The sequence below is a fragment of the Osmerus eperlanus genome, chromosome 20 (genome assembly GCF_963692335.1).
Source record: "Osmerus eperlanus chromosome 20, fOsmEpe2.1, whole genome shotgun sequence".
NCBI classification, from domain to species: domain Eukaryota; kingdom Metazoa; phylum Chordata; class Actinopteri; order Osmeriformes; family Osmeridae; genus Osmerus; species Osmerus eperlanus.
Window position 1 is genome coordinate 8,832,047 of NC_085037.1, and position 21,896 is coordinate 8,853,942.

The 21,896-nt window shown below is 45.1% G+C and overlaps 3 protein-coding genes across 12 annotated transcripts; 2 read left to right on the top strand and 1 right to left on the bottom strand.

The window, feature by feature from the left end:
- Positions 1-258: 258 nt before the first annotated feature.
- abcf1 (ATP-binding cassette, sub-family F (GCN20), member 1) lies at positions 259-7,809 on the top strand. 3 transcript variants are annotated; one of them, XM_062445808.1, is made up of 27 exons: positions 259-489; positions 1,148-1,197; positions 1,321-1,398; positions 1,582-1,714; positions 1,892-1,926; positions 2,027-2,119; positions 2,623-2,682; positions 3,016-3,111; positions 3,206-3,262; positions 3,438-3,521; positions 3,787-3,885; positions 3,978-4,100; positions 4,191-4,291; positions 4,396-4,481; positions 4,573-4,712; positions 4,888-5,036; positions 5,214-5,297; positions 5,384-5,508; positions 5,632-5,744; positions 5,848-6,022; positions 6,136-6,210; positions 6,305-6,375; positions 6,461-6,493; positions 6,598-6,766; positions 6,894-6,958; positions 7,042-7,114; positions 7,343-7,809. In XM_062445808.1, the coding sequence occupies exons 1-27, from the start codon at positions 429-431 to the stop codon at positions 7,513-7,515; spliced, it is 2,601 nt and encodes an 866-aa protein (XP_062301792.1). In that variant the 5' UTR covers positions 259-428; the 3' UTR covers positions 7,516-7,809. The 3 variants fall into 3 exon arrangements, with proteins under 3 accessions (XP_062301792.1, XP_062301794.1, XP_062301793.1); XM_062445810.1 differs by having other exon boundaries at positions 3,215-3,262; XM_062445809.1 differs by having other exon boundaries at positions 1,151-1,197.
- A 73-nt stretch (positions 7,810-7,882) lies between these two features.
- mrps18b (mitochondrial ribosomal protein S18B) lies at positions 7,883-10,249 on the bottom strand. 2 transcript variants are annotated; one of them, XM_062445819.1, is made up of 8 exons: positions 10,231-10,249; positions 9,629-9,714; positions 9,197-9,359; positions 9,014-9,111; positions 8,840-8,908; positions 8,598-8,664; positions 8,430-8,489; positions 7,883-8,282 (listed from the first exon to the last, which is right to left on the bottom strand). In XM_062445819.1, the coding sequence occupies exons 2-8, from the start codon at positions 9,707-9,709 to the stop codon at positions 8,086-8,088; spliced, it is 735 nt and encodes a 244-aa protein (XP_062301803.1). In that variant the 5' UTR covers positions 9,710-9,714; positions 10,231-10,249; the 3' UTR covers positions 7,883-8,085. The 2 variants fall into 2 exon arrangements, with proteins under 2 accessions (XP_062301803.1, XP_062301802.1); XM_062445818.1 differs by lacking the exon at positions 10,231-10,249 and having other exon boundaries at positions 9,629-10,135.
- Positions 10,250-10,378: 129 nt separating this feature from the next.
- On the top strand, positions 10,379-21,517 carry ppp1r10 (protein phosphatase 1, regulatory subunit 10). Of its 7 annotated transcripts, none has more exons than XR_009927970.1 (20): positions 10,379-10,443; positions 10,613-12,472; positions 14,547-14,655; positions 14,904-14,990; positions 15,447-15,582; positions 15,895-15,946; positions 16,099-16,188; positions 16,301-16,438; positions 16,543-16,648; positions 16,770-16,873; positions 16,970-17,079; positions 17,195-17,354; positions 17,485-17,640; positions 17,755-18,001; positions 18,142-18,217; positions 18,301-18,519; positions 18,620-18,749; positions 18,873-19,259; positions 19,350-21,144; positions 21,180-21,517. XR_009927970.1 is itself a non-coding variant. In XM_062445813.1 (20 exons), exons 4-20 carry the CDS (start codon positions 14,549-14,551, stop codon positions 19,517-19,519), a joined length of 2,475 nt encoding a protein of 824 aa, XP_062301797.1. In that variant the 5' UTR covers positions 10,379-10,443; positions 10,613-10,907; positions 12,389-12,472; positions 14,547-14,548; the 3' UTR covers positions 19,520-21,517. The 7 variants fall into 7 exon arrangements, 6 of the variants coding, with proteins under 6 accessions (XP_062301797.1, XP_062301795.1, XP_062301801.1 ...); XM_062445813.1 differs by having other exon boundaries at positions 10,613-10,907; positions 12,389-12,472; positions 19,350-21,517; XM_062445811.1 differs by having other exon boundaries at positions 19,350-21,517.
- Positions 21,518-21,896: the final 379 nt, after the last annotated feature.

Consider the following 21,896-nt stretch of genomic DNA (forward strand, 5'->3'; position numbering starts at 1 on the left):
TCGTATGATAGACAAAACCCTTGTAATACAAATCTACATGTTATAGATAACATCTACAAACAACAGAAATAGAAAACGGTCATTTCCTTCATAAATCTCTCCCCTTTGACTGACTACTCATTTAATGTGAGTGTGTATGTAAAGGGCTCGTTACACAAATGTATTTTTGTATTTTATTTTTGATTGGGTGCAATAGCTGTGGCAAATCTAACGATGGCGCTGTGAGAAAAATGGACAGTCAGTTGTCAGCCGGCTGAACTGCTGCAGCAGCCAGCATCATCATAGTGGGAAACTTCAGGCCGCATGTGTGCGTCTGACAATACATCCTTGATAGTGACTTGACAGTAATCAGTGTTGAAGCAGTAGTTATTTTAAAAATACAAACCAAACCTTTGGTTTGTTTATAATCCTAGAAATATATAGTCAAAATGCCGAAGAAATCGAAAGAAGAGGCAGAATGGGAAGGAGACGAGGCGGCACCAGCGGCAGGTAATGCAGCATACCCCTACTAGCCTGCTGCTAGTACTACTAGCAACGATGCTAGGCTAAAATTGTGCCTGCTGGCTAACTGCATACTGTGTCAGAAATGTATTTGCAACAGTTAACGTTGGTCACTTGTTTCATCGTTGCCACATACTTTTAGCTCAGTTAACTGAGCATGCCCCACTGTTATGTAGGAACAGTTTAATTTGACTAATAGAGCTAGTTAGTTATCTGGCCATCTGAAAGTGATCGATGCTAGATATTAGCTATCAGTAACAGTTAGCTGTATCGAATGATGTAATGCCAATGTAATAGAGCACTACATCATTTTAAACAACTAACTACATCATGAATGTGTTGGCTCTAGATGACAACTGTCACAAATTGTTGTCGTCAGTGTTAATCGTTGTCTAAGAATTGCCTATCATCGTAGCTAACCAGTGTCAGTGTGTTGGCTGGTCCAGACTAGGTAGTCTTGCTCGCAAACTAGCTAAATGTTTTGTTCAGCTTGCTGGAACGGATTGCTGTGTTGTCAAAATGCACCTTTTTGCACCCGCTTGAGTCATGTGGTTTCTGTCTTTGTAATTTAAATTTGTTGAGAAAGACAGTTTGTTTTGTCTGCAATGTATTACACAGACTAATTTATTTACCTTTCACTTCTTAGCAGAGAAATCGGTAAAGAAAGGAAAAAAAGACAAGAAGGGGAAAAAGAGTGTAAGTTTATGTTAAAGCTACATTTCTTTTCCCATTGATTATCTATGAATAAATAATGTTTCAGCATTAAATCCTAATGTATGAAGGTAGTAATGCTCAGGCACATGTCATCCACTCTCACAGTTCTTTGAGGAGCTTGCTACAGACAACACAGCCGAGAAAGAGGAGGAAACTGCCGTGAAGGAGGCACAGGGAAAGCAGGTAGCTGTACTCTGAAAGTGACACTATGAGGTGACCTAGAAGCCTGTGATGTATGATCAATGTAACTTTCTATAATTCGTATCAATGTGGCCTTTAGATGTCAAGTTGCAACTTGATCTTGATTTAGGGAATGTTTTCAAAAAATAATGTATGCCTAGCTGTTGAATAGTTTTGTTCTTTAAGCCCCAGAAAAAAAAGAAAGACCGGCGGAAAGGCAGAGGTGGAGAGGGAGATGAGGATGATGAGGAGATCATGGAGAGACTTAAAAAGCTGTCTGTGCAGCCCAGTGATGATGAAGAGGAGGAAGAAGACCTAAGTAGGTTGATACGTGTCCACTGGTCAGAGAAACACAAACAAAATTATTCATCAGCTGCATGTATTTCTTAAGACAATAGAAGGGACAGTTTGCTATACACTACTTAGTTTATTTATATGGATGTAAATGAAATGGAATGTACTGGTTTTGGTTTCTCATCAAGTTTTATTCCCACAGTTGTGGCCCCCATGAAAGGAGGCAAGAAAAATAAGGCAAGTGTTTCCTGCAAATGTATGCTTTTATATATAAATATTGTTAACATTGACTAGATATACTTTGTTTCTGTGGTTAAGTATGGCGGTTCTCTTTCAGGGTGGGAACATTTTTGCTGCTCTTAGTCAGAGTCACAGTGATGAGGATGGTGACGCAGGAGGGGATGATGAAGATGATACACCAGTGAAAAAGGTGTGTAGTTAACTGTCCATCTCTATACTTGTATCCAGAAAGAAACACTTAACTATTTTACTCAGTTTATTTCTAAAATAGATGTTTTGTTAGTTTCTCTCTGTCTATCTGTTGGAGATTGTTAAATGTTTAGTTCTAAGAATGATACTGTTAGTGATGCTATAGGATGTAGTTAGTAATGATACTAACCTCATTTCAAAGTCTGTGTCGTGTGTTTGTGCCTCACATACTAATCTAATCCATCGTCTTCTACTTCTCCAATCCTGTCCTCAATCTGGCATCTGGCCAATTCTTCAAATCCTCTCTGTCTGACCAATAACCATTTCACTACTATGTACACTCCATATAAGTTAGTTCTGTGTTTTTCATCCTGGAATGTCACCTGTCCCTGTGTATGTGTCGGTATATGTTGGAGTTTAGACAATTACATTTTTCACTTTCAGAAAGTCCTCAAGTTCTCATGAAAAGAAATCTCTATGTGTGTCTGGTCATCTTTAATACAGGAGGTTGAGAAGGTGCCTAAGGGCAAGAAAAAAGATAAACCTAAACCCAAGAAGGTCAAGGTGGGTGCCGGAATGTGCTACCGCTTTTATTATCTTTACCTCAACCATCACTGCAGCACTCTAAATCACCCCTCTCCCTCCACCTGTCTGCTTTCACTCATTCTTTCTTGCTAAAAGGTGTCTAATCACGATGGGAAGGAAACAAAAAGCCTTTATATTCTTTCTTTGCCGCTTTTTTAACATGTCACTCTGACCCACCCTCTGACTTTTCTCCATGTTGAAATGTACAGCTCATCTGCTTGCTGCTCTAACCCCACCTCATGCTACGAGCCTGCCTTCTGTCCCTCCAAAATTCTGTTTCTCACATGTACTTATTTCCTAAAACGGGAGCAGCCTCCGTCTTATGACGAAGAGGAGGCTGAAAAGAAAGACGAGGATGAGAAGACGGCTTTGAAGAACAAGAAAACAGAAGCCAAGGCACCAGCGAAGGTGAGACGGGTTACTCTGATGTTTTGAGTGTCTGTCTCTCTGGACTGATGAGGACCAGTGATAAAAATGAAAACTCACCTCTGTGTCTCTCCAGGCACCTGAGGAAGATGAGAAGGAAGAGAAGCCCCAGCCAAAGAAAGAACAGCCCAAGGTAATTTAAGATGGATTAAACTTTATCGAGGTAATTGGTGACAAAAATGGGGAAAAGGTTTTCTTGGAGAGTGTGTTATGGAATACTTAGTGGTCTTGCACGGTGTGTGCTGCACTCATCAGGCTTTGACTTAATGGTGTCATAATGTTATTTTAATTGTACATTGCCAATCTAGAAAGGTAAACCCAATCGTCCACCACCCAGTGATGATGAAGATGAGGATGAGGAGGATAACAGCGACGGAGAGGACACTATGATGGTGACTATAGGGGAGGGTATAGCTCAGTGGTTAGAGCACTTGACTGCAGATCAGGTGTCAGATTAAAATCCCCCCCCCCACCCTCCGTAATGAACATTTGATGAATGAACACGCTTTGGATTCAATTGTCTGCTAAATTAACACCGTTTTGCACATATTCTTATTTGAATTCTGTTTTTCTGTACTAACTGGAATATCAGCATCATGAAAGTTTGAAGGTTCAATCCCTCAAAGTCGATCTCTCCATTTCTCCCTCAACTACCAGTGTGCTGAGGATGTCATTGCAGAGCAGGCTAAGGGAAAGGATGACGATGACCCCTTCGCTAACCTCAGCAAAAAGGAGAAGAAGAAGAAGAAGAAAATGGTAATCCAGCAGACTAAACCCACCATGCGAATGACAGTAGAAAAATGAAAGAGAGAAATAACCTCTGACCTTGCTTGTGTGTTTGACGGCAGATGGAGTACGAGAAGCAGGTGGCGAGCGTGCGCGCTCAGAACGCCATCGAGGGGGACTTCTCTGTGTCCCAGGCTGAGATGTCGTCCAGGCAGGCCATGCTGGAGAACGCCTCAGATATTAAGGTGAGGACTCCTAAGTCCTGCTTTCTTTTAACTCCTGAAAAAAGTACGTATTCTTTGGCTGTGTAATTCCATGCACTTGTTCTCCCTTAGCTGGAGAGGTTTAGCATATCCGCCCACGGAAAGGAGCTCTTTGTCAACGCCGACCTATTGATTGTGGCGGGGCGACGATATGGTTTGGTTGGGCCAAACGGGTAAGCAGTCATTCTTTATAGGTTTGTATATTCCTTTTAAAAATTGAATTAAGCGTCAATAGGATTGGGCGGACACTAATGTTGTTATCTACTTCCTTTTTTAGCAAAGGGAAGACCACCTTACTGAAACATATTGCCAACAGAGCACTCAGTATTCCTCCCAACATTGATGTGCTGCTGTGTGAACAAGGTAAACAACCTGCCCCCTTAAAAAGGGACATTTCTGCCCCTCACTCCCTCCCACGCTCACCCTCTTGCCTGTGTGCGCTGTGTATCCACAGAGGTGATCGCTGACGACACTCCGGCCGTCCAGGCGGTTCTGAAGGCCGACACCAAGCGCCTGAAGCTGCTGGAGGAGGAGAAGCAGCTGCAGGCCCTGCTAGATAAGGGAGAGGACAGCGTGGGGGAGAGGCTGGAGAAGGTGAGGGGAACCCTACTCCGACAGGGGATGTGAAGTAGAGCTTTGGTGGGCAGCATATGACTCATGGTAATATTTAAATGGTGGACGTGCTTCACAGTGCTTTACCTCTGCCGTAAGAGGTTCTTGTCTGACTTTGGGAGTAGCACAGTTGAAGCTGCAACTCCTGATCTCCTAGGTGTACGAGGAGTTGAGGATTATCGGAGCTGCTGCAGCAGAGGCCAAAGCCCGTCGAATTCTGGCTGGACTGTCTTTCACCACAGAGATGCAGAACAGAGCCACAAAGAAGTTCTCCGGAGGCTGGAGAATGAGAGTCTCTCTAGCCAGGTACCAAAAGCATCACCAGTTTGCTCCTTCAAGCATGGATTGACAACGTATCTGGGGAGTCACTTTGTTCTAAGTACCAAGTGCTATCTATAACTGAGTAACAAGTAGCTATGCTTTAGGGAAATGTACACAACCTACCAAGTTTGTCTTGTTTTATTGTGCCTTTCTTTTTCCCAGGGCTTTGTTCATGGAGCCAACCCTGTTGATGCTGGACGAGCCCACCAACCACCTGGATCTGAACGCCGTCATCTGGCTCAACAAGTACGAAGCAGTCAGGCTTTTAACTGGCGATCTGTGGGAAAATAACGAATACAATCAACATAATGCTTTTTTTGGGTCCTCTACAGTTACCTTCAAGGCTGGAAGAAGACACTTCTCATTGTCTCTCACGACCAGAGTTTCCTTGATGAGGTGTGTACGGACATTGTTCACCTGGACTACCAGAAACTCTTCTACTACAGGGGAAACTACTGTAAGTAAACAGCCAAGGATATTGGATCTGATAAACTATGCTGAGGTCGGAGGTAAATGGAGAAGAATTGGTAAGTTGAGCAAGTAGAGCATTTAAAGCCTTGCCCTGCCTGTCCCCCCCCAGTGACCTTCAAGAAGATGTATGTGCAGAAACAGAAGGAGCTCCAGAAGCAGTACGACAAGCAGGAGAAAAAGCTCAAGGACCTGAAGGCTGGTGGCAAGTCGACCAAACAGGCTGTGAGTGGGACTTGCTCCTCAGCTGACTAGCCCATCTCTCTCATAGGGTTCAGACATTCCTTTATCCCCGCTCACTCATTCTTTCTATCTCTTTCCCTCCCAGGAGAAGCAGACCAAGGAGGCCCTCACAAGAAAGCAGCAGAAGGGCAAGAAGAAGGGAGGGTTGGAGGAGGAGAGCCATGAGACCCAGGATCTACTGAAGAGGCCCAAGGAGTACACAGTCAAGTTCACCTTCCCCAACCCGCCCCCTCTCTCACCACCCATACTGGGGCTGCACTGTGAGTCGCCCTGTTCCTCCTGTTCGTCTGTTCCTTATGGGCCACACATTGCCCATCTGTGCCACTTGCAGACCAGGTTGTCACATTCCTTTACCATGTGTCTCCTAACTCAGCTGTGGACTACGGCTATGACGGTCAGAAGCCTCTTTTCAAGAACGTGGACTTTGGTATTGACATGGAGTCTAGGAGTAAGTAGGGATTTTCAAATCCTTCAAATGGGAAAAGGATTCACTTTTGCTCCATATTTCTTCAGTGTCTGATGCGCTTGGCTTCCTTGTTTAGTTTGCATTGTTGGACCCAATGGTGTTGGGAAGAGTACTCTGCTCCTTCTCCTCACTGGCAGATTAGAACCGGTGAGTGTACATTGTAGGAAAAGACACAGAATCTCTGCTCATTAGTGGTATCGTGATTCTAATAAGCCTTGTTTTGTCTTTCCAGACCAAGGGAGAAATGAGGAAGAATCATCGTCTGGTCAGTAATCTTTCTTATGCATTTTGGCCCTCTTGAAAGATGTGAAGACATGTTTGTCTGTGGCCACTCAAATCTGTGGTGTCTGTCTTTGTGTCTCTTTCCAGAAAGTGGGCTTCTTCAACCAGCAGTATGCCGACCAGCTGAACATGGACGAGGCAGCAACCGAGTATCTGCAGAGGAACTTCAACCTGCCCTACCAAGACAGCAGGAAGTGCCTGGGACGCTTTGGCTTGGAGAGCCACGCCCACACCATCCAGATCTCCAAACTGTCAGGTAGCAGCACTGCTAAAACCTTTCGTTGGTCCACTGTTTGTCTACAGTAGCATCGCTCATGGCCGTTGTTGGAGCGGAGACCGTTGGTGATCTATGTCCAAATGACTGATTTCCTCTTCCTCTTCAGGGGGTCAGAAGGCCAGAGTGGTGTTCGCTGAGCTCTCCTGCCGGCAGCCTGATGTGCTGATCCTGGTCAGTAGTGCTCTCTCTGTATTCAGTCTGTGTCGTCTGAAGAACCACACCAAATGTCTTACTTTGTCGATTTGCCCCACCAGGATGAGCCTACCAACAACCTGGACATTGAGTCGATCGACGCCTTATCTGAAGCCATCAATGAGTACAAAGGAGGTAAGGGCCACAATAACATAACAATGTACCCTTTCAGTTAAGATGAATACATGCATTTATTTGTATGTGAAGCAAATAAAGGACATGGCATTCTTTAAGTACATTTATTCATTTAGCAGACGCTTTAACAAGTTTTGGGATTGATCATCAGTATTCATCCATCTTTATCTGACTGGTTGTGTCATATATGTCATAATATGATTATATATTGATCTTCACCACCTCCAGCTGTGATCATTGTGAGCCACGACGCCAGGCTGATCACAGAGACCCAGTGTCAGATGTGGGTAGTGGAGGACAAGGCTGTCAACCAGATCGACGGGGACTTTGAGGACTACAAACGGGAGGTGTTGGAGGCCCTGGGAGAGACCCTGATCAACAAAGTCAAAGAAAACCCCTAGTCACAGACACCCCTTTGAGGAATGACCACAGAAGGAACCACACTATTAAAAGAACAAATGCTATCCAGCCAGCAGGACCATCATCTTCAGTGCTGATGTGCTGTGGTGTCCTCTCCACATACTGAATGAAGACCTACACGCCATCTGGACAGGTTGGGATGTGTCAAACGGCACACATGGAAGCGGCAGGATGCTAGTGTTTTCATCAACCGTATTACATATCAAGAGGAAATGACAATACATTAACACTGGCCCTATAAATGTAGACAATAAAGCTCTAATTGACACAACAAATGTCTGGGCTAATTGATATATGTTACCTGCAAAAGACAACACAAGCAAAGACAAAATAAATGAATATTGCATCTTACATGTTATAATTTATTGTGTAATTAGATATACAGAAGCATTGTCTCATTGGGTCACTGTGAACTTGAAGAGGGTGTATTTGTTACTTCAGACACCAGGGTTGACAAATATCTACATTTCATCAATAATTATTTACTGATGACAAAAGACATGAACAACTGAATAAGTTGTTTCACTGATCCACAAATGGTATCCTGTCATCTATTTGAGATACGCCTTGTAGAGTCTCTTGATTTTAGACAGTTCTTTTTCATCTGGCTCCATTCTGTGATACCACTTGTACCAAGCTTCACCTTTGGCCAAGGCTGAAGAAGTGGAGGTGCATCCCACTGCATCATGGGAGTTGGAGTAATCCTCTCCTGTGAAGTCAACGTAAGGAACCTGGAAGGGTATCAACCCTAGAAGACAAACCATATTCAAGTTTCAAGAGGACTGATTGAGGTCACGACAAGGACTGACGGGTTGCCCTTCAAGGACATACATGCAAGGAAGACAAATGGATGCTGAAATAGATTCAACTTTGAATAGATTTAGAAACAGCTCACCATGGTCTTGTGCTGTGTTGATTGCTATTTGTAACTGCTTCTGCTGTTTCATGCACACCCCTTAAAGAGGGAAAACAATTGTTTATAGGATATATTGGTTTTACAGTTAACATTACACAGGATTTTTTTTTGCTATTTTACTGATATACTTCTTCAGGTAGCTTTTACCTGTTCGTGTCGGGTCATACACTATACCAGTGTAGGGACTGATAAACTGTTGCAACAACTTCACATTCTGCAAGGAGATATTAACAAATGTCAGCCTGTTTGAAGTCAAGTAATTACATGGTAGTCTACATTTAAAGACCACAATGTAACGCTCCATGGTAGCAAATTAATTAAAAGAATGTGGGGGTAAATGTCAACTGGCTGGAACATATCATTGTGTTATGAGTGGAGCCTTATTGGACCTGGTAATGGATGATGACGTTGGGATCTCGACAGATTGGGCAGGCGTTGCCACATATCTTGCTTCCTCTCTGAAAACAAAAAAAAGGTAACAAGTGTTGACAAGTGCCATACAAACAAGGAGTCTTTCTATGATGAATCACATTGGTTTAAATCCCAATGAGTTGCCTGCGTACAATGCACGTCTTTCGTGTTTTCTGGGGGGGAATTCCTCCTTTGTGGTTTCTCCTGTAGTCTGCCCATACGGGACTGCTTCCATAGCGTTCAATGTACTCTGAAACAGAACAGACTTCATCAATGGGGACAACCTAGGGCTAAGACACGTATGTACACATCAACACCATCAATACCCGCCATACCTTCACTCTCGAGGTAATCCCAGGGTCTGTCCTTGAAGCGGACTTGAGTTTCAGATACATTTACAGCATTGTTATCACCTTCTAGAGATGGTTTAGTGCACATATAATGGCCTGGCTGCAAAAATGGAGACACTGCCTGAAACCATATCCTGACAGGAAACTTCTGGAAAATAAGGAAAGCACAGATGAACCACCGGCACAGTTACAACGCTAATCCTAGGACTTGCTGTTAACAATAAACCTACAATCCATCTGCTGCAATGTATGATTGCCCAGAGTTAGGCTTGGCTAGAGTGGCTTCAGCTCAAATCTATTTAGCATACACTGTAGCTAACTTGGTCATTATGTACTAACAGCACCTCACTTGCAGAGAATGATAAGCAGAGGTTGTTTTTTCAATAAGTTGCGCGTTTGTATAAAATCACTAAATACCTTAGAATGCTGACTTTTCAGTATAAACAAGGGAGAAACACGACTCAAAATCCTTCCAATGCCTCTTACGGATGCTGCCATTTTGCCTTTCAGGATGTAAATTGAAGGGTCAAAGGTAGAAGTTGGGGGGGGGGGGATTATTTGCTTTTTTATTACTAGAATATGATCACGTAGTTTAGAATTTTCATGTTATATTTTTGTTAATGTTTTAAGAACAGTACATGTTTTAAAGTTGTGATTTTAATGTTAGTATTAAGGAGGAGTTGAACGAATCTCAATAGTTTGAGACCTTTCCTTCCATGATGTCTTCACAAATTTAACCAAACGTTACTCATGTTTATAAACAGGAAATAAATCCCAGCTAGTTTGGATAGTTTGATTATATCTAGCAAAACTATATGATAGTACGCTACTAAAGGCGAGAAGGAGACAAGATAAGGAAACACATCTACACTATTGGAATTTGGCCGTGTTTCGATGCTCAGCAGCCATTTTGTAAAATAATTGCGTAGTCATTTATATCAAAAATACAGATTATGAACTTTTACAACCCCATTATTATATCGTCTGAAAGGATAAATCGTTGAATTTTTGTAGCATACGTGACAAAAATCGAACTTGGTCAAAGGACTACACCAATAACGTTCACCAAGCCATTTCTCTGTCCTTCAGTTAACAATGAAGGTCATTCCACAAAAGCGCGTGACAGAAAACGCCATTTTGTCACCATAACTACGACGCGTTTGACGTCAAAAACGTCAGGAGTATATAAATAAATCCCACCCCTTTTCTGTCATTCCTGGATTTGTTCTGAGGTGAGTAACGTCGTAAAGAAGACGTGGCAATTTTAAACAAAAATACTACGCAGTAATACATATTTTCATGCTGTACATTTTGACACATCAGCAAAAATTAACGTTTGACCGACGACGGAAAAAAACGATTTGGGGATTTATTTTAAATGGCTTTCGTTGTCTCTTTCAGGTCTGACTTTGTCTCGAAGATTGGGCGTCGAGGACTTTGAACAACCTAACTCAAAAATCATTTTTTTCTTCAAGTAATGGACATTTGATTACTATTTTTGCCTCCAGTTTGTTCAAGAAGGAAAAGATAGCTTTTAACCTCCACTACCCCGCCCATAAAAGCAGTTTTTCAGCCATTAAGTTTGTTATAAAACCATGACGGTTTACGTTATAAAACTGATGAATTAAGGAATAGATGTTGCTGTAAAGCACAATATAATATTAAGTACCCGAGACGCTGAGGAGAGGTATTTATAGTAAGTGTTTATTTTCAAACGAATTTGATCCGAAATTCATGAAATCAAGCTTAGAGAAAGGAATCTGGCTAGCCTCCGTAACGAGGCTTAGCAGCATATAGCTAGCAACATCAGACGAACGCTACGTCAACGGTAGCTAAGCTAGTTTATGAGCTCACACAGGAAAGTCTACGGAGCCAAAACGGTCCGTTTCTTTGTGTGTGAGACTTATTTTACGGAACTATGTTAACGATGAAATTTTCAGTTAGCTGAGTCGTAAATTAACCATAAGCAATCTATTCATAAAGATTGCCGTAGGCAAAGCCAGGGATATTTTTTATTTGGATTTTTGCCTGCTAAATTGAATCTAGGGGAGCTCCTTGGAACAAACACCCAACGCAATCTATACATAAAGATTGCTTAGTTTGAGGATGTCGGATTTATGTTGTACGGGGAAATGGGTCCTTTCGTAAATTCGTCATAATTTGATATTCTGTGCTTTGATACCGACCTACCTCTTATTGTTGTCGATATTGTTAGCTAGCACTTTGTCCATGTGCCCGATATTTGTACATGGCAATCTGAGGATAAAGATTGCAGGATTGAAATGCTCAGGGGAAATATTCTTCCTAGGGTCAGAACACGTTTGGCTGGAATTGCAACAACATGGTGGACTGGTTGTCGTTTTGTCCAAAGAGAACACTAGGGACTATTATGGCTTCATCGTGCTTCGGAAAGACGGTTGGGAGTGAAACCCAGGATGTTTATCCAACAACCGCTTTGCAGTTCAGTCCATTTACTTCCGTTTGTTTCTAGTGTTAGTTTCGGCTGGAGATTTTGGTACATGTGTCCTCATGGAGTGCCTTAACTAGTTACTCTGGTGTCAGAGCCATTGTTCTTCTGCTATCCGTGGCTACAACGAAGTGGTTAACGAAAGAGGGCAGGGCTTCGATATTTTCGGTGGATCACGGGGTTCTCCCTCCCTAATACACACTCCCCTCGACCTCATTGAAGCCGCGTAACAGCGAATATGACAGATGTCCTTTTTTTTACCGTATGTTTTACAAAGAATGTTGAAATCTTGCGCAACTAATATTGGTTTTGGCCATATGCCAGGCGATTTAAACACGGCGACAACCATTGACTTATTTACTTTTATGTTTTACTTATTTACATATTAAATTAGTTTAATCAAGAACAATGTATGTTCACTAAACCGCCAAGGATAATTTAGGATGGTGATAGATTACAAAAATAAGCAAACGAGTACTTTTAATAACATTGCTTTTTAATTTAAAACCCATCTCATTAACAGAATTTAAAAAAATATTAACCCTAGAGAGATGTTTCTTTGTATAGATAGAAACTGGGTGGGATACTTAACCCTACTTTTCCATTGACATGTAAAAATGTGAACACCCACTATGACTTTCCGTTCCATGAACTTGCAATTAGGACCATGTCTAACAATTCTGTATTGGTTTTGTCTACTTGTGTAACAGTGGCATTTGCAGGAGTTGTGTGTTGTTATCCCGTGTTGTGGAGTTCTGAGACTATATAAAACTTCTACTACAACAGTTTAACGGGTAAGACCAAACTGATTTCTCACATGATACTTCAATTTATACATACAGATCCATTACCTGGGGAGAATAATTCCAAACACCTGGTAATGTACTAAGAGATTGTGTTGCTATAACAAGCAATTAAAAATAGTCTAAAATGAACTACATCTAGGGATTGAATAAGAAAATGCATGCAGTCCTCACCCCACCCAGTGTCAGATAGGCCCATAGATGGAGGGGTGAGGTTTGCTGACAGGATGAACACAAATTCCAAACAGGCAGATTTATGTTGTAATGGTCCCATGTTCTAATAGTTGCCCAACCATGCAGATTAAATAGTTTTGAAGTGATCTCAAAATACTTTCTTAATTAACTGCAGTCTGATCTATTGGTTTACAATTTTCCAGCAGTATTTTATTTCTTTGCATAGAATGTGTGCTACAGCACATCGGATAGTATATTATTTTGTGGTTATCATTTGTGGTATATTTTTTTTCACCGAAATGAAACTCAACCGACTAGTTAGGGCATCCATTTCAATACATTTACTGCCTACCAAAATGAATAAAATACTGTAGTGTCTTAAGAATAATAATGATTTGATCAGAGTTTTGTTATCGAATATTTATACATAAATGTTTATTGTATTCAACTGCTTAACCCTAACCAAGGTGATTAGATGGTTGTAAATCTGTATATTTTGTTAGATAACATTGGACTACAATTACCAATAGAGCTTGTCATACCATATTTTACCATGTGATGGCAGCATATGCCCAAATCTGCATTTACTGTAGGCATATTTCTTAATCCCAATGTAGTGTCTTTATGAGACGTAACGTTTTAGGGTAATATAATTTGCAAAGTGTAACTATTATATGTATATTTACCAACATTTTCATATCATTTGTCACCTATGTTTGTGTATCTGAGAAAACGCTACAGACATGTTTACCAAATTTAACTTTGGGTCTTAAATATCTAAAATGGAATCTTACCTTTTTGGGGGCAGTTAAACATTTTTCTCGATTTAAGAAACCTGTTGGTGGTCCAGTGAATTTTTATTAAATGTTTAAAGGGAAGCTTTTGGAAATGGATTACATTGTACACAATGGGAAGAAACTATCAATTTATTTTCATCTTCACAAGATCTTCCCCATAGAGTGGGCAGTTTCTCATTTCTCCTAATCTTATTACTAAGCCTTTGTCATCCTTTTTTCCAGATTTGTTTACGAAGACAAAGAACCACTAATGTTTTATTTTGTTTATTCATTTGTAATAGTACAAAAAAAAGAAATGAATAAAGCATAGTGATTTGAATAGTCGACATGAACATATACTGTGCTAGTTCAGTGTTGTCATTGTATGCCATTACCTGCTAAACTGACTCATTTCACCTCTACTTCCTCATTGGTCAAACTTAAAACAACAGGATATTTGTTTGTCCTTCAGACACTCTCAGTGCAGAACACAGGACCCTGAAAGTAAATTAACTGGACAGGGTGTGTATAGTCTCTGTTTAATCCTATATCCCATGGAGAAGAACTGGCAACGCCCTGTCCCGCCCCTCTGTTGTAGCAAAAAAAAAAAAAAAAAAACAGGCCAAAAATGTATGCAAATGATTGAGTTGTGCGTTCAAACAAGTGAGGCATGAGAAGTTGCAGATTGTGGAGTGTCAGAACAACACCTATTTTATGAGGTTCCAGCGGAACATGTGGCTGGTGTGTCTGGTGTTGTGTGACCAGGACTTGATGCAGACCTCTGGTCATTGCAGTGCTGTTCTTAAGCCTCGGGTTGTAAAATATTCAAGTGACCAGGATATTGGATTTCAGTTGGAGACCGGAATAGGAAATGTTTCTAGTGTGGTTTGGAGTGCGCACGTTGACCCTGTTCTAGACCGTTCCAGATGAGATCTGGCCTGTGTTTGTTCCATGGAGCTCTCGATATAGGAAGTTAGACTGACAGGCCCAGAAGCGTGTTTGTTGAACAAATATTACGTTTTGCATATCTAACCTTCCAGATGAACGATAAATCATGTCCAGCAAATATCCTGCTTGTTTGTATTAAATGTGTTTGTTGGGTGTGTTTGTTTCAGAGATGGCAGTGGGCCCGGTGGACCCCAGAGAGATCCTGAAGGGTGTGGAGGCGCTTCTGGGGAAGGATGGAGAGCTGCGCAGCCTGGAAGGAGTCCCCAAAGTGTTCAGGTGAGGATCTGAAGATTACTGGAGCCCAGTAACTATCAACTGTTGATAGGTGGTGAAATGGCTGGTTCATTATTGCAGTATCTCACCCATGTTTAACTTGGGACCAAACCTGACAGAATGTTTCACCCGGGAATACATTTTTTAAATTAAACTTCAATTTGTTTGGTTTTTCCCCTGTAACAAAATAACAATGTTGAGAATATTAACTTGACAATTCTTCCCGTTTTGTTCCCTTGTTTGTCCCCCAGTCTGATGAAAGCCTCACACAAGATGGTCAGCAGATGTATGTACCTGAACATCTTATTGCAGACCAAATCCCATGATGTGCTCAACAGGTGAGTTAAACCACTTCTCTTTTGTCAAATCCATTTGATTTATCCCACTAGGGGAAATGTGTTTGTAGACAGGTATTAAAACACATTAAATCCATCATAAATACTACATAAACAGCATACCTGACACCACACAGAGACAGCAACACAACACAGTACAGTACAAGGATCACTTCATGTTGAAACCCAGAAATAAGTTCCATCAATGAATACTAGGTGCCATTCATTTATGCAAATTTAGCCTCCCAATAGCAAAACAAACAAAAGTCCCCAAGTCTTTTTGTTCAGTGGGTGGAAACTCTATACCTTCTAGGCAAGAGCTAAACTCCACCTTCAGGGGGAAGGGGGAGTTTTTAACTATCTGGAACTATCAAGCACGTCATTCACAGTTCCACGGATATCGGTTTCATGGTTTGTCGCCGGGACAGTTTGTAATGTCTCGTCCTTCCTTGTGTTCAGGTTTATCCGTGTCGGGGGCTACAAGCTGCTCAACGCATGGCTCACCTACGCCAAGAGCACCACCAACACTCCTCTGCTGCAGCTGATCCTGCTCACCCTGCAGAAGCTGCCCCTCAAGGTGGACCACCTCAAACAGGTAGAGCACAGCCCCAGCCCCACACACGCTCTCTGCATACATGCTGTACCTCTTTAGGAGCTAACATCATTCAGTGAACCCTTGTCCTGTTGGATGATGGTTGTCTGGTAGTCCTAACTCTCTGGTCTAACCGCCTGGGCTAACCCTCTGGGCTAACTCTCTGGTCTAACCCTCTGGTCTAACCCTCTGGGCTAACTCTCTGATCTAACCCTCTGGGCTAACTCTCTGATCTAACCCTCTGGGCTAACCCTCTGGGCTAACTCTCTGATCTAACCCTCTGATCTAACCATCTGGTCTGTTCTATTTTACTAGAACAACACAGCTAAGCTGGTGAAGCAACTGAGCAAGTCTGGAGAGACAGAAGGTGAGTTTGATGAACTATCACATGCCTGTGGTTATTTAAAATACTCAATAGCCACAATTACAGGGCGGACCCACGTTTAATGACTTTCATTTGGCGAATGGCCATTTCCTGGTGTCCGTGGTGTGTTTGTAACAATGTCTCTTCTCCTTCAGAGCTGAGGAAGCTGGCTGCCGTGCTGGTGGAAGGCTGGATGGCCATCATCCGCTCCCAGAGCGTGTCCGCCAGCGGGGTTTCTCCCGCAGGTACGCCCCCCACAACCCCTATACACACACAGTCTGTACACTCTTAACTTACACTGTCCCTACCTCTTATCTTTCCATAACCTCCCCCGCCATGTCGACGTTCCCTCCCCAGATAAGAAACGAAAGAAGGAGGAGGGCAAGGTGCTGACGCGGGACCCAAAGATCGAAGCGGCAAAGGTGGCAGAGGAGGAGAAGAAGAAGGAGAAGCCCAAGGCTCACGCTCCGAGCCACGCCAAGATCCGCTCCATAGGTAGGGCCTCCTCCACGCTCTTCCTTTCACCACCGTACCACCTCAATATTCCCATACAGGTGTTTTAAACCTGCTCTCGTGTGTACATATTTGTTTCCTCACAGGACTTGAGATGGACACCCCCACTCCTGTCCCCATCAAGAAGCCCCCCGTGGCCCCCCAGCTGGGGGACAAGTACAACATCAAGCCCGCTCTCCTCAAGAGACCCAGGTAATGCGATTTTGCGTATTCTTAGCACTTCAGCGCCCCCTCCTGGCCGTGATGCCGTACTGCGTTTCTAGTGGACTTCACTTGTGTCCTTCTGACAGGTGTCTTTTTCTCTCCCTCACAGCTCGGGTCCAGGAGATGCCCCCCCGGTAGAGAAGAAATACAAACCACTCAACATGTCCACCAACTCCACCAAAGAGATTAAAGTCAAGATCATCCCTGCGCAACGTGAGTCCCAGTGCCCAGGAGTGTGTCCCTGTCAGTAGCACTGCTGCATTACTCCTGTTAGCTTTGATGCTAACCCCTCGATTTCCACCTCCACAGCTATCGAGTGCACAGGGTTCCTGGACGCGCTCAACTCTGCGCCGGTGGTCGGCCACAAGATCAAGAAGAAGAAGCTCAACGCCAAGGCGGTCTCGCCAACGTCCAATAAGGTGAAGACCCCTGACGCCTTTGAGACGCCACACCCCCTTCATACTCGGGGGGCCTTCTGGAACGTGGACATGTTAAGTTTGACACTCACTGTCTCGCCTCTCTCTGTCTCTGCAGCCGAGTCCGTTTGACGGCAAAGCGTCTTCCTACCCGTCGTCCCAGGGCAGGCCCTCGTCCCCGGATGCCCCTGCCTCCGCCTCGCCCCCCCACGAGCCCCAGGAGCTGGAACAGCCCGGCACCCCTGTGCCTGCCGACGACCCCGAGGCCGCCGAGAACGGTAAGGAACCTTCTCCAGGACCCCCTCCCCCCCTTTGGCCACTTAATTTGTGCTCCTACTCCCCCCCCCCCCCTTGTATCTCTGCTTAACCGTGTCTCTCCCTCCCTCTCTGTCGGTCTCTCTCTCTCAGGAGACAAGCCCAACGCCCTGGCGGAGCCCCGGGGCGAGGAGGAGACTCTCACCAAGAAAGGCAAGAAGAAGAAGAGCGTCCGCTGGGCGGAGGAGGAGCAGCTGAAGGAGTACTTCTACTTTGACCTGGACGAGACGGAGAGAGGTCAGGGGATGAGTACGCAGTGCATTTGAACATGTTTCCTCGTCCAGTAAACGGCACCTCGGAGATCCCTGCATGTGACGCGGCTCATCTAAACATCCTCGTCTCTCTCTCTCTCCCCCCTTGCAGTCAACGTCAACAAGGTCAAGGACTTTGGCGAGGCGGCCAAGCGCGAGCTGATGATGGACCGGCACACGTTCGAGATGTCCCGCCGGCTCTCCCACGACGCCATGGAGGAGAGGGTCCCCTGGACGCCCCCCCGGCCCCTCACCCTCACCGGCTCCCTGGCCGCCTCGGGGGCCAACAGCACGGAGAAGCTGGCCCAGAGAGAGCGGGAAATGGGCATCCTGCAGGAGATCTTCCTCACCAAAGAGAGGTACGGTGCACATCAAGGCGCTCGCGGGTTTTTTCCGTTTGTGTGTTCGTCCTTGGACCTAAGACGCGCTCCGAAATGGGAGCGCGTTCGAGTGGCATCTTCTAATGCCTGGTGTTCCCCCCCCCCCCCCCCCCCTGCAGTGTGCCTGACTGTCCACATGAGCCCGACCCAGAGCCCTATGAGCCCATGCCTCCACGCCTCATTCCGCTCGACGAGGTAGGTGTCTCTCACACACACACGCACACACCCTGCCTTCACGGTGCACACCTCTCTAACCCCCATCCGCTCCTCACTCTCAGGACTCTACCATGATGGATGACAGCTACACAGAGCCCATGGACACCACTCCCCAGCCAGGCCCCGCCGGGGTCCCCATCGAGGGCTCCAAGCTGCCCCCTGTCCTGGCCAACCTCATCAAGTTGGGCACCAGCGGGCCCATCCCCCAGGCAGTGGGCACGCCCGGCGGCCCCGTGGTGCCGCCCTCCGTCAACGTCCAGGAGCTCCTGTCCTCCATCATGGTGAGCGGGGTGGGCAGAGACTCTGTGTTCAGGCGCTCCGCCGGCTCCCTGGGTGGTTCCCCCGACCCTGACGGCTCTTTCTCCCTTCCTCTCCCCCCAGGGCGCCCAGGGCACCCAGTCCACCGAGGACCTGATCAAGCAGCCCGACTTCTCGGACAAGATCAAGCAGCTGCTGGGCTCTCTGCAGCAGACCCAGAACCAGACCCCCCCCATCGGACCCCCCCCCGGAGGTAGCTACAGCACCACCTTATACTGAACACGCCCCCCACCCCCACACACAACACCCTACATGAGATACTGGTCGCTCGACCTTTCTGATTTACTAACTTTCTGTGTGTGTTCTGTCTCCACAGTGAACCAGGGCTTGCTCGGACACGGCCCAGGCATGAACAACATGAACATGGGCAACATGAACATGGGCATGCAGATGCCCATGAACGGAGGCTACCCTCCCAACAAGCCCCCAGGCGCCCCCCCGCACTTTAACCACCCCCCGCCCCCGCACAACCACGGGCCCCCCTTCAATGCCGGGGGCGGCCCCCGCATGATGGGGCCCCCGCCGGGCCAGGGGCGAGGCGTAGACAACGGCAACTACTGGGGAGATGACTCCATGAGGGGCGGGCCCCACCGGGGGGGCGGCGGGGGAGGACACTTCCACCGCGGCCGAGGCAGGGGAGGGGAGCAGGGGTTCAGAGGTCGTGGACGAGGGGGTCCTAGAGGAGGTCTCAACAACATGGGAGGTAAGTCACCCGTGGCTCAAATCACTGGACCGTCTGACAGATACCGGTGGAGTTCCTGGTTCTAACGCGCCTCTCTGTTCTCCTTCTCAGACATGTCCAAGAGACCTGTGTGTCGCCATTTCATGATGAAGGGTAACTGCCGCTACGAGAGCAACTGTGCTTTCTACCACCCTGGAGTGAACGGGCCCCCGCTGCCCCCCAATCACCCGGCCAACAATCAGCACAGCCAGCACCCCCCCCACCCCCAACATGGACACTAGATGTGACAACTCCCCACACACACTCTCTTCTCCACTAGGTGGCCGGCATCCGGTACCAGCAACCAGAACCAGGGCTTCCTGAGAGACTTGCCCAGCTTCGTCCTGCAGCAGTCAAAGACTCAAACTAAAGAGCTTTTACAGGACCCCCCCCCCCCCCCAATGCTACCACTATGGTTGTCCTAGGCTGTGGTGGGAATTGTCATGAAGACACAAGCCTGGGGAAACACAAAGTGAAGAGGGTGCAAGTACGCCTTTTTTTTGGACTCAAGTTCTTCCTTAAGAACACACTGAGCTGGAAACGCCTCATGCCAGTCACACCTGAAGAACAGAGCCTGCATTAGCTGAAAACTGAGCGCCCCCACCCCAGGGCACAGTACACACAAACACACCCTCTTTCTCCCTCTCTATCTCCCCCTCTTGCTTTCTTTCTACCCCCCCCCCCTCTGGTAACACATAGGGAAAGGGTAGCTGTGAGATGAATATGATCCAGGATTATAGGTGTACAGATATTTTATTGTGATCATTTTTAACACCACAGTTGTTCCCAGAGTAATGACCACTATTTATGGAGGGGGGGGTTTGCACGCCTCTCACTGTATCTGCCCCGCTTCCTGCCCCGCCGCAGCGCTCCAGGCCAGCTGGGCTTATGGGATCAAATACAGACTCCTCCATGGTTTCACTTGGTTTAGTCCAATCACCAATGGGCATAAACACCCTTAACTGTCCCCACCATTAACCTGTAAAGATTAGCAGAGACAGCTCACCAGGACATGAGCCCTGGGCAGACAGGTCCAGTTTAAGTCCCAGGTGGAAAATCTTGCACTGTTTCCAATTGTGGTCCTGTTTGTCATATGAAAAGCTTCTAGAAGCCCATCTTATAGTTAGGTGGCTTCCATTGAAATGAATGTCGTATTCACCAAATATTTCCTAGGCAGTGATGTAGGAACGTGTGATTTAGTAAGCCAGCTCTCTTCTCCCAGGGCTGCTTGGATCACTGGGTCAGATGCTCTGCTCACTCAGATACACAGAGAGACCATAGAGATATATATATTTTTCTTTCTTTCTCCATCAAAGCTAGGAAGCACTTTGAAAAATGGCATTAGCATTAGTGCTAGAAAAATTTGAGCCAATCCCATGCCTCCCTTAGGGTTCTAGCTTGGATAAGACTACCCTGCCCACTAATGACCTAGCCTTTAGTCTTCATTGGCTTTCCCATGCTACATATTCTGTAAGAAAGGCCTAATGCCTCGAATGTTTCCCCAAGATAATCGATCATACCATAGTCTTTAATTTATGTAATTGACCAACCCAGACGAATGGCTTCTGAAAAATGTATATATGTTTTATTTGACTGACCTGAGGGCCTTTGTGGAAGTGCTACTTTGCCTTGCAGTGACTGGTAAGGCATGTATCAGACTGTCAGTTGTCATTCTGCCGGAGACGGCCTAACCGCACACTTCCTGGTTTCCCCAAGGCCCGTCGTCGTGAGGGCCTCCTGATCCTCCCTTATGACTTGGCAGCAGTATCACATGTGACAATCATGAAGGTTAAAAGTCCTTGATTCCTGTCGGCATCCACTTTCCCCACTGCGCCTTGCTTCTTGTCTCTGCTCCTTCACCTGCTCTGTTGGACCTGCGTGCATGGGCATCGGGTCACCGAGGGCATCGGGTCACCGAGGGCTTCTTCATTGTTACACGAAGCTCAATTGAAATCAATTATTCTCTGGGTCAACAATTTCAAGTGTTTTCTGTGAAAACAGTGGCCTTCATGTCTCTTGTGGGACTGTAATAATGTTGTCTCCTTTTTATTTTCAGTTTCATTCAGTTTCTTCTGTTTTTATTTTGATACAATGCTGATTTTGATCTCGCTCCGGGCGAAGTCCAGTTTTTTGTTTTGAGATGTTTGTATCGATGTGGTTGTGTAAATGCGTACACACACATTCATACACATACAGTATAAGTATTTTGTACATGAAGTAATAAATGTTATAAAATTAGTTCGTTGTGTCTTTTAGTGTCTTATTGGGGGTTGTTGTTTGTCAGGTTTCTCTTTCAAGATGAAAATAGTAAGATAAATGAAGATTATCGGTAAGGTATCGATGAAAACTGAAAGCTATTAATAATGTTAAGACCTATGAAATAAAAATTGCTTTCATTATAAGCTAGTCGATCAAGCTGTCGTAAAAATGTACCTGTTAAGAATGTCCTCATTCAGTAGAGGATTGTTCAGTTTGACATATATTATTTATGACCTCAGCAGAGTAAGTAATATCTCTCTAATGGGTTTAAATAGGGCTGTATACTCCCATAATACAGTCATTCAAACTATCCTTGTCCAAACTCAGCTGCATCCTGTTCAGCCAATCAGGATAAAGGAC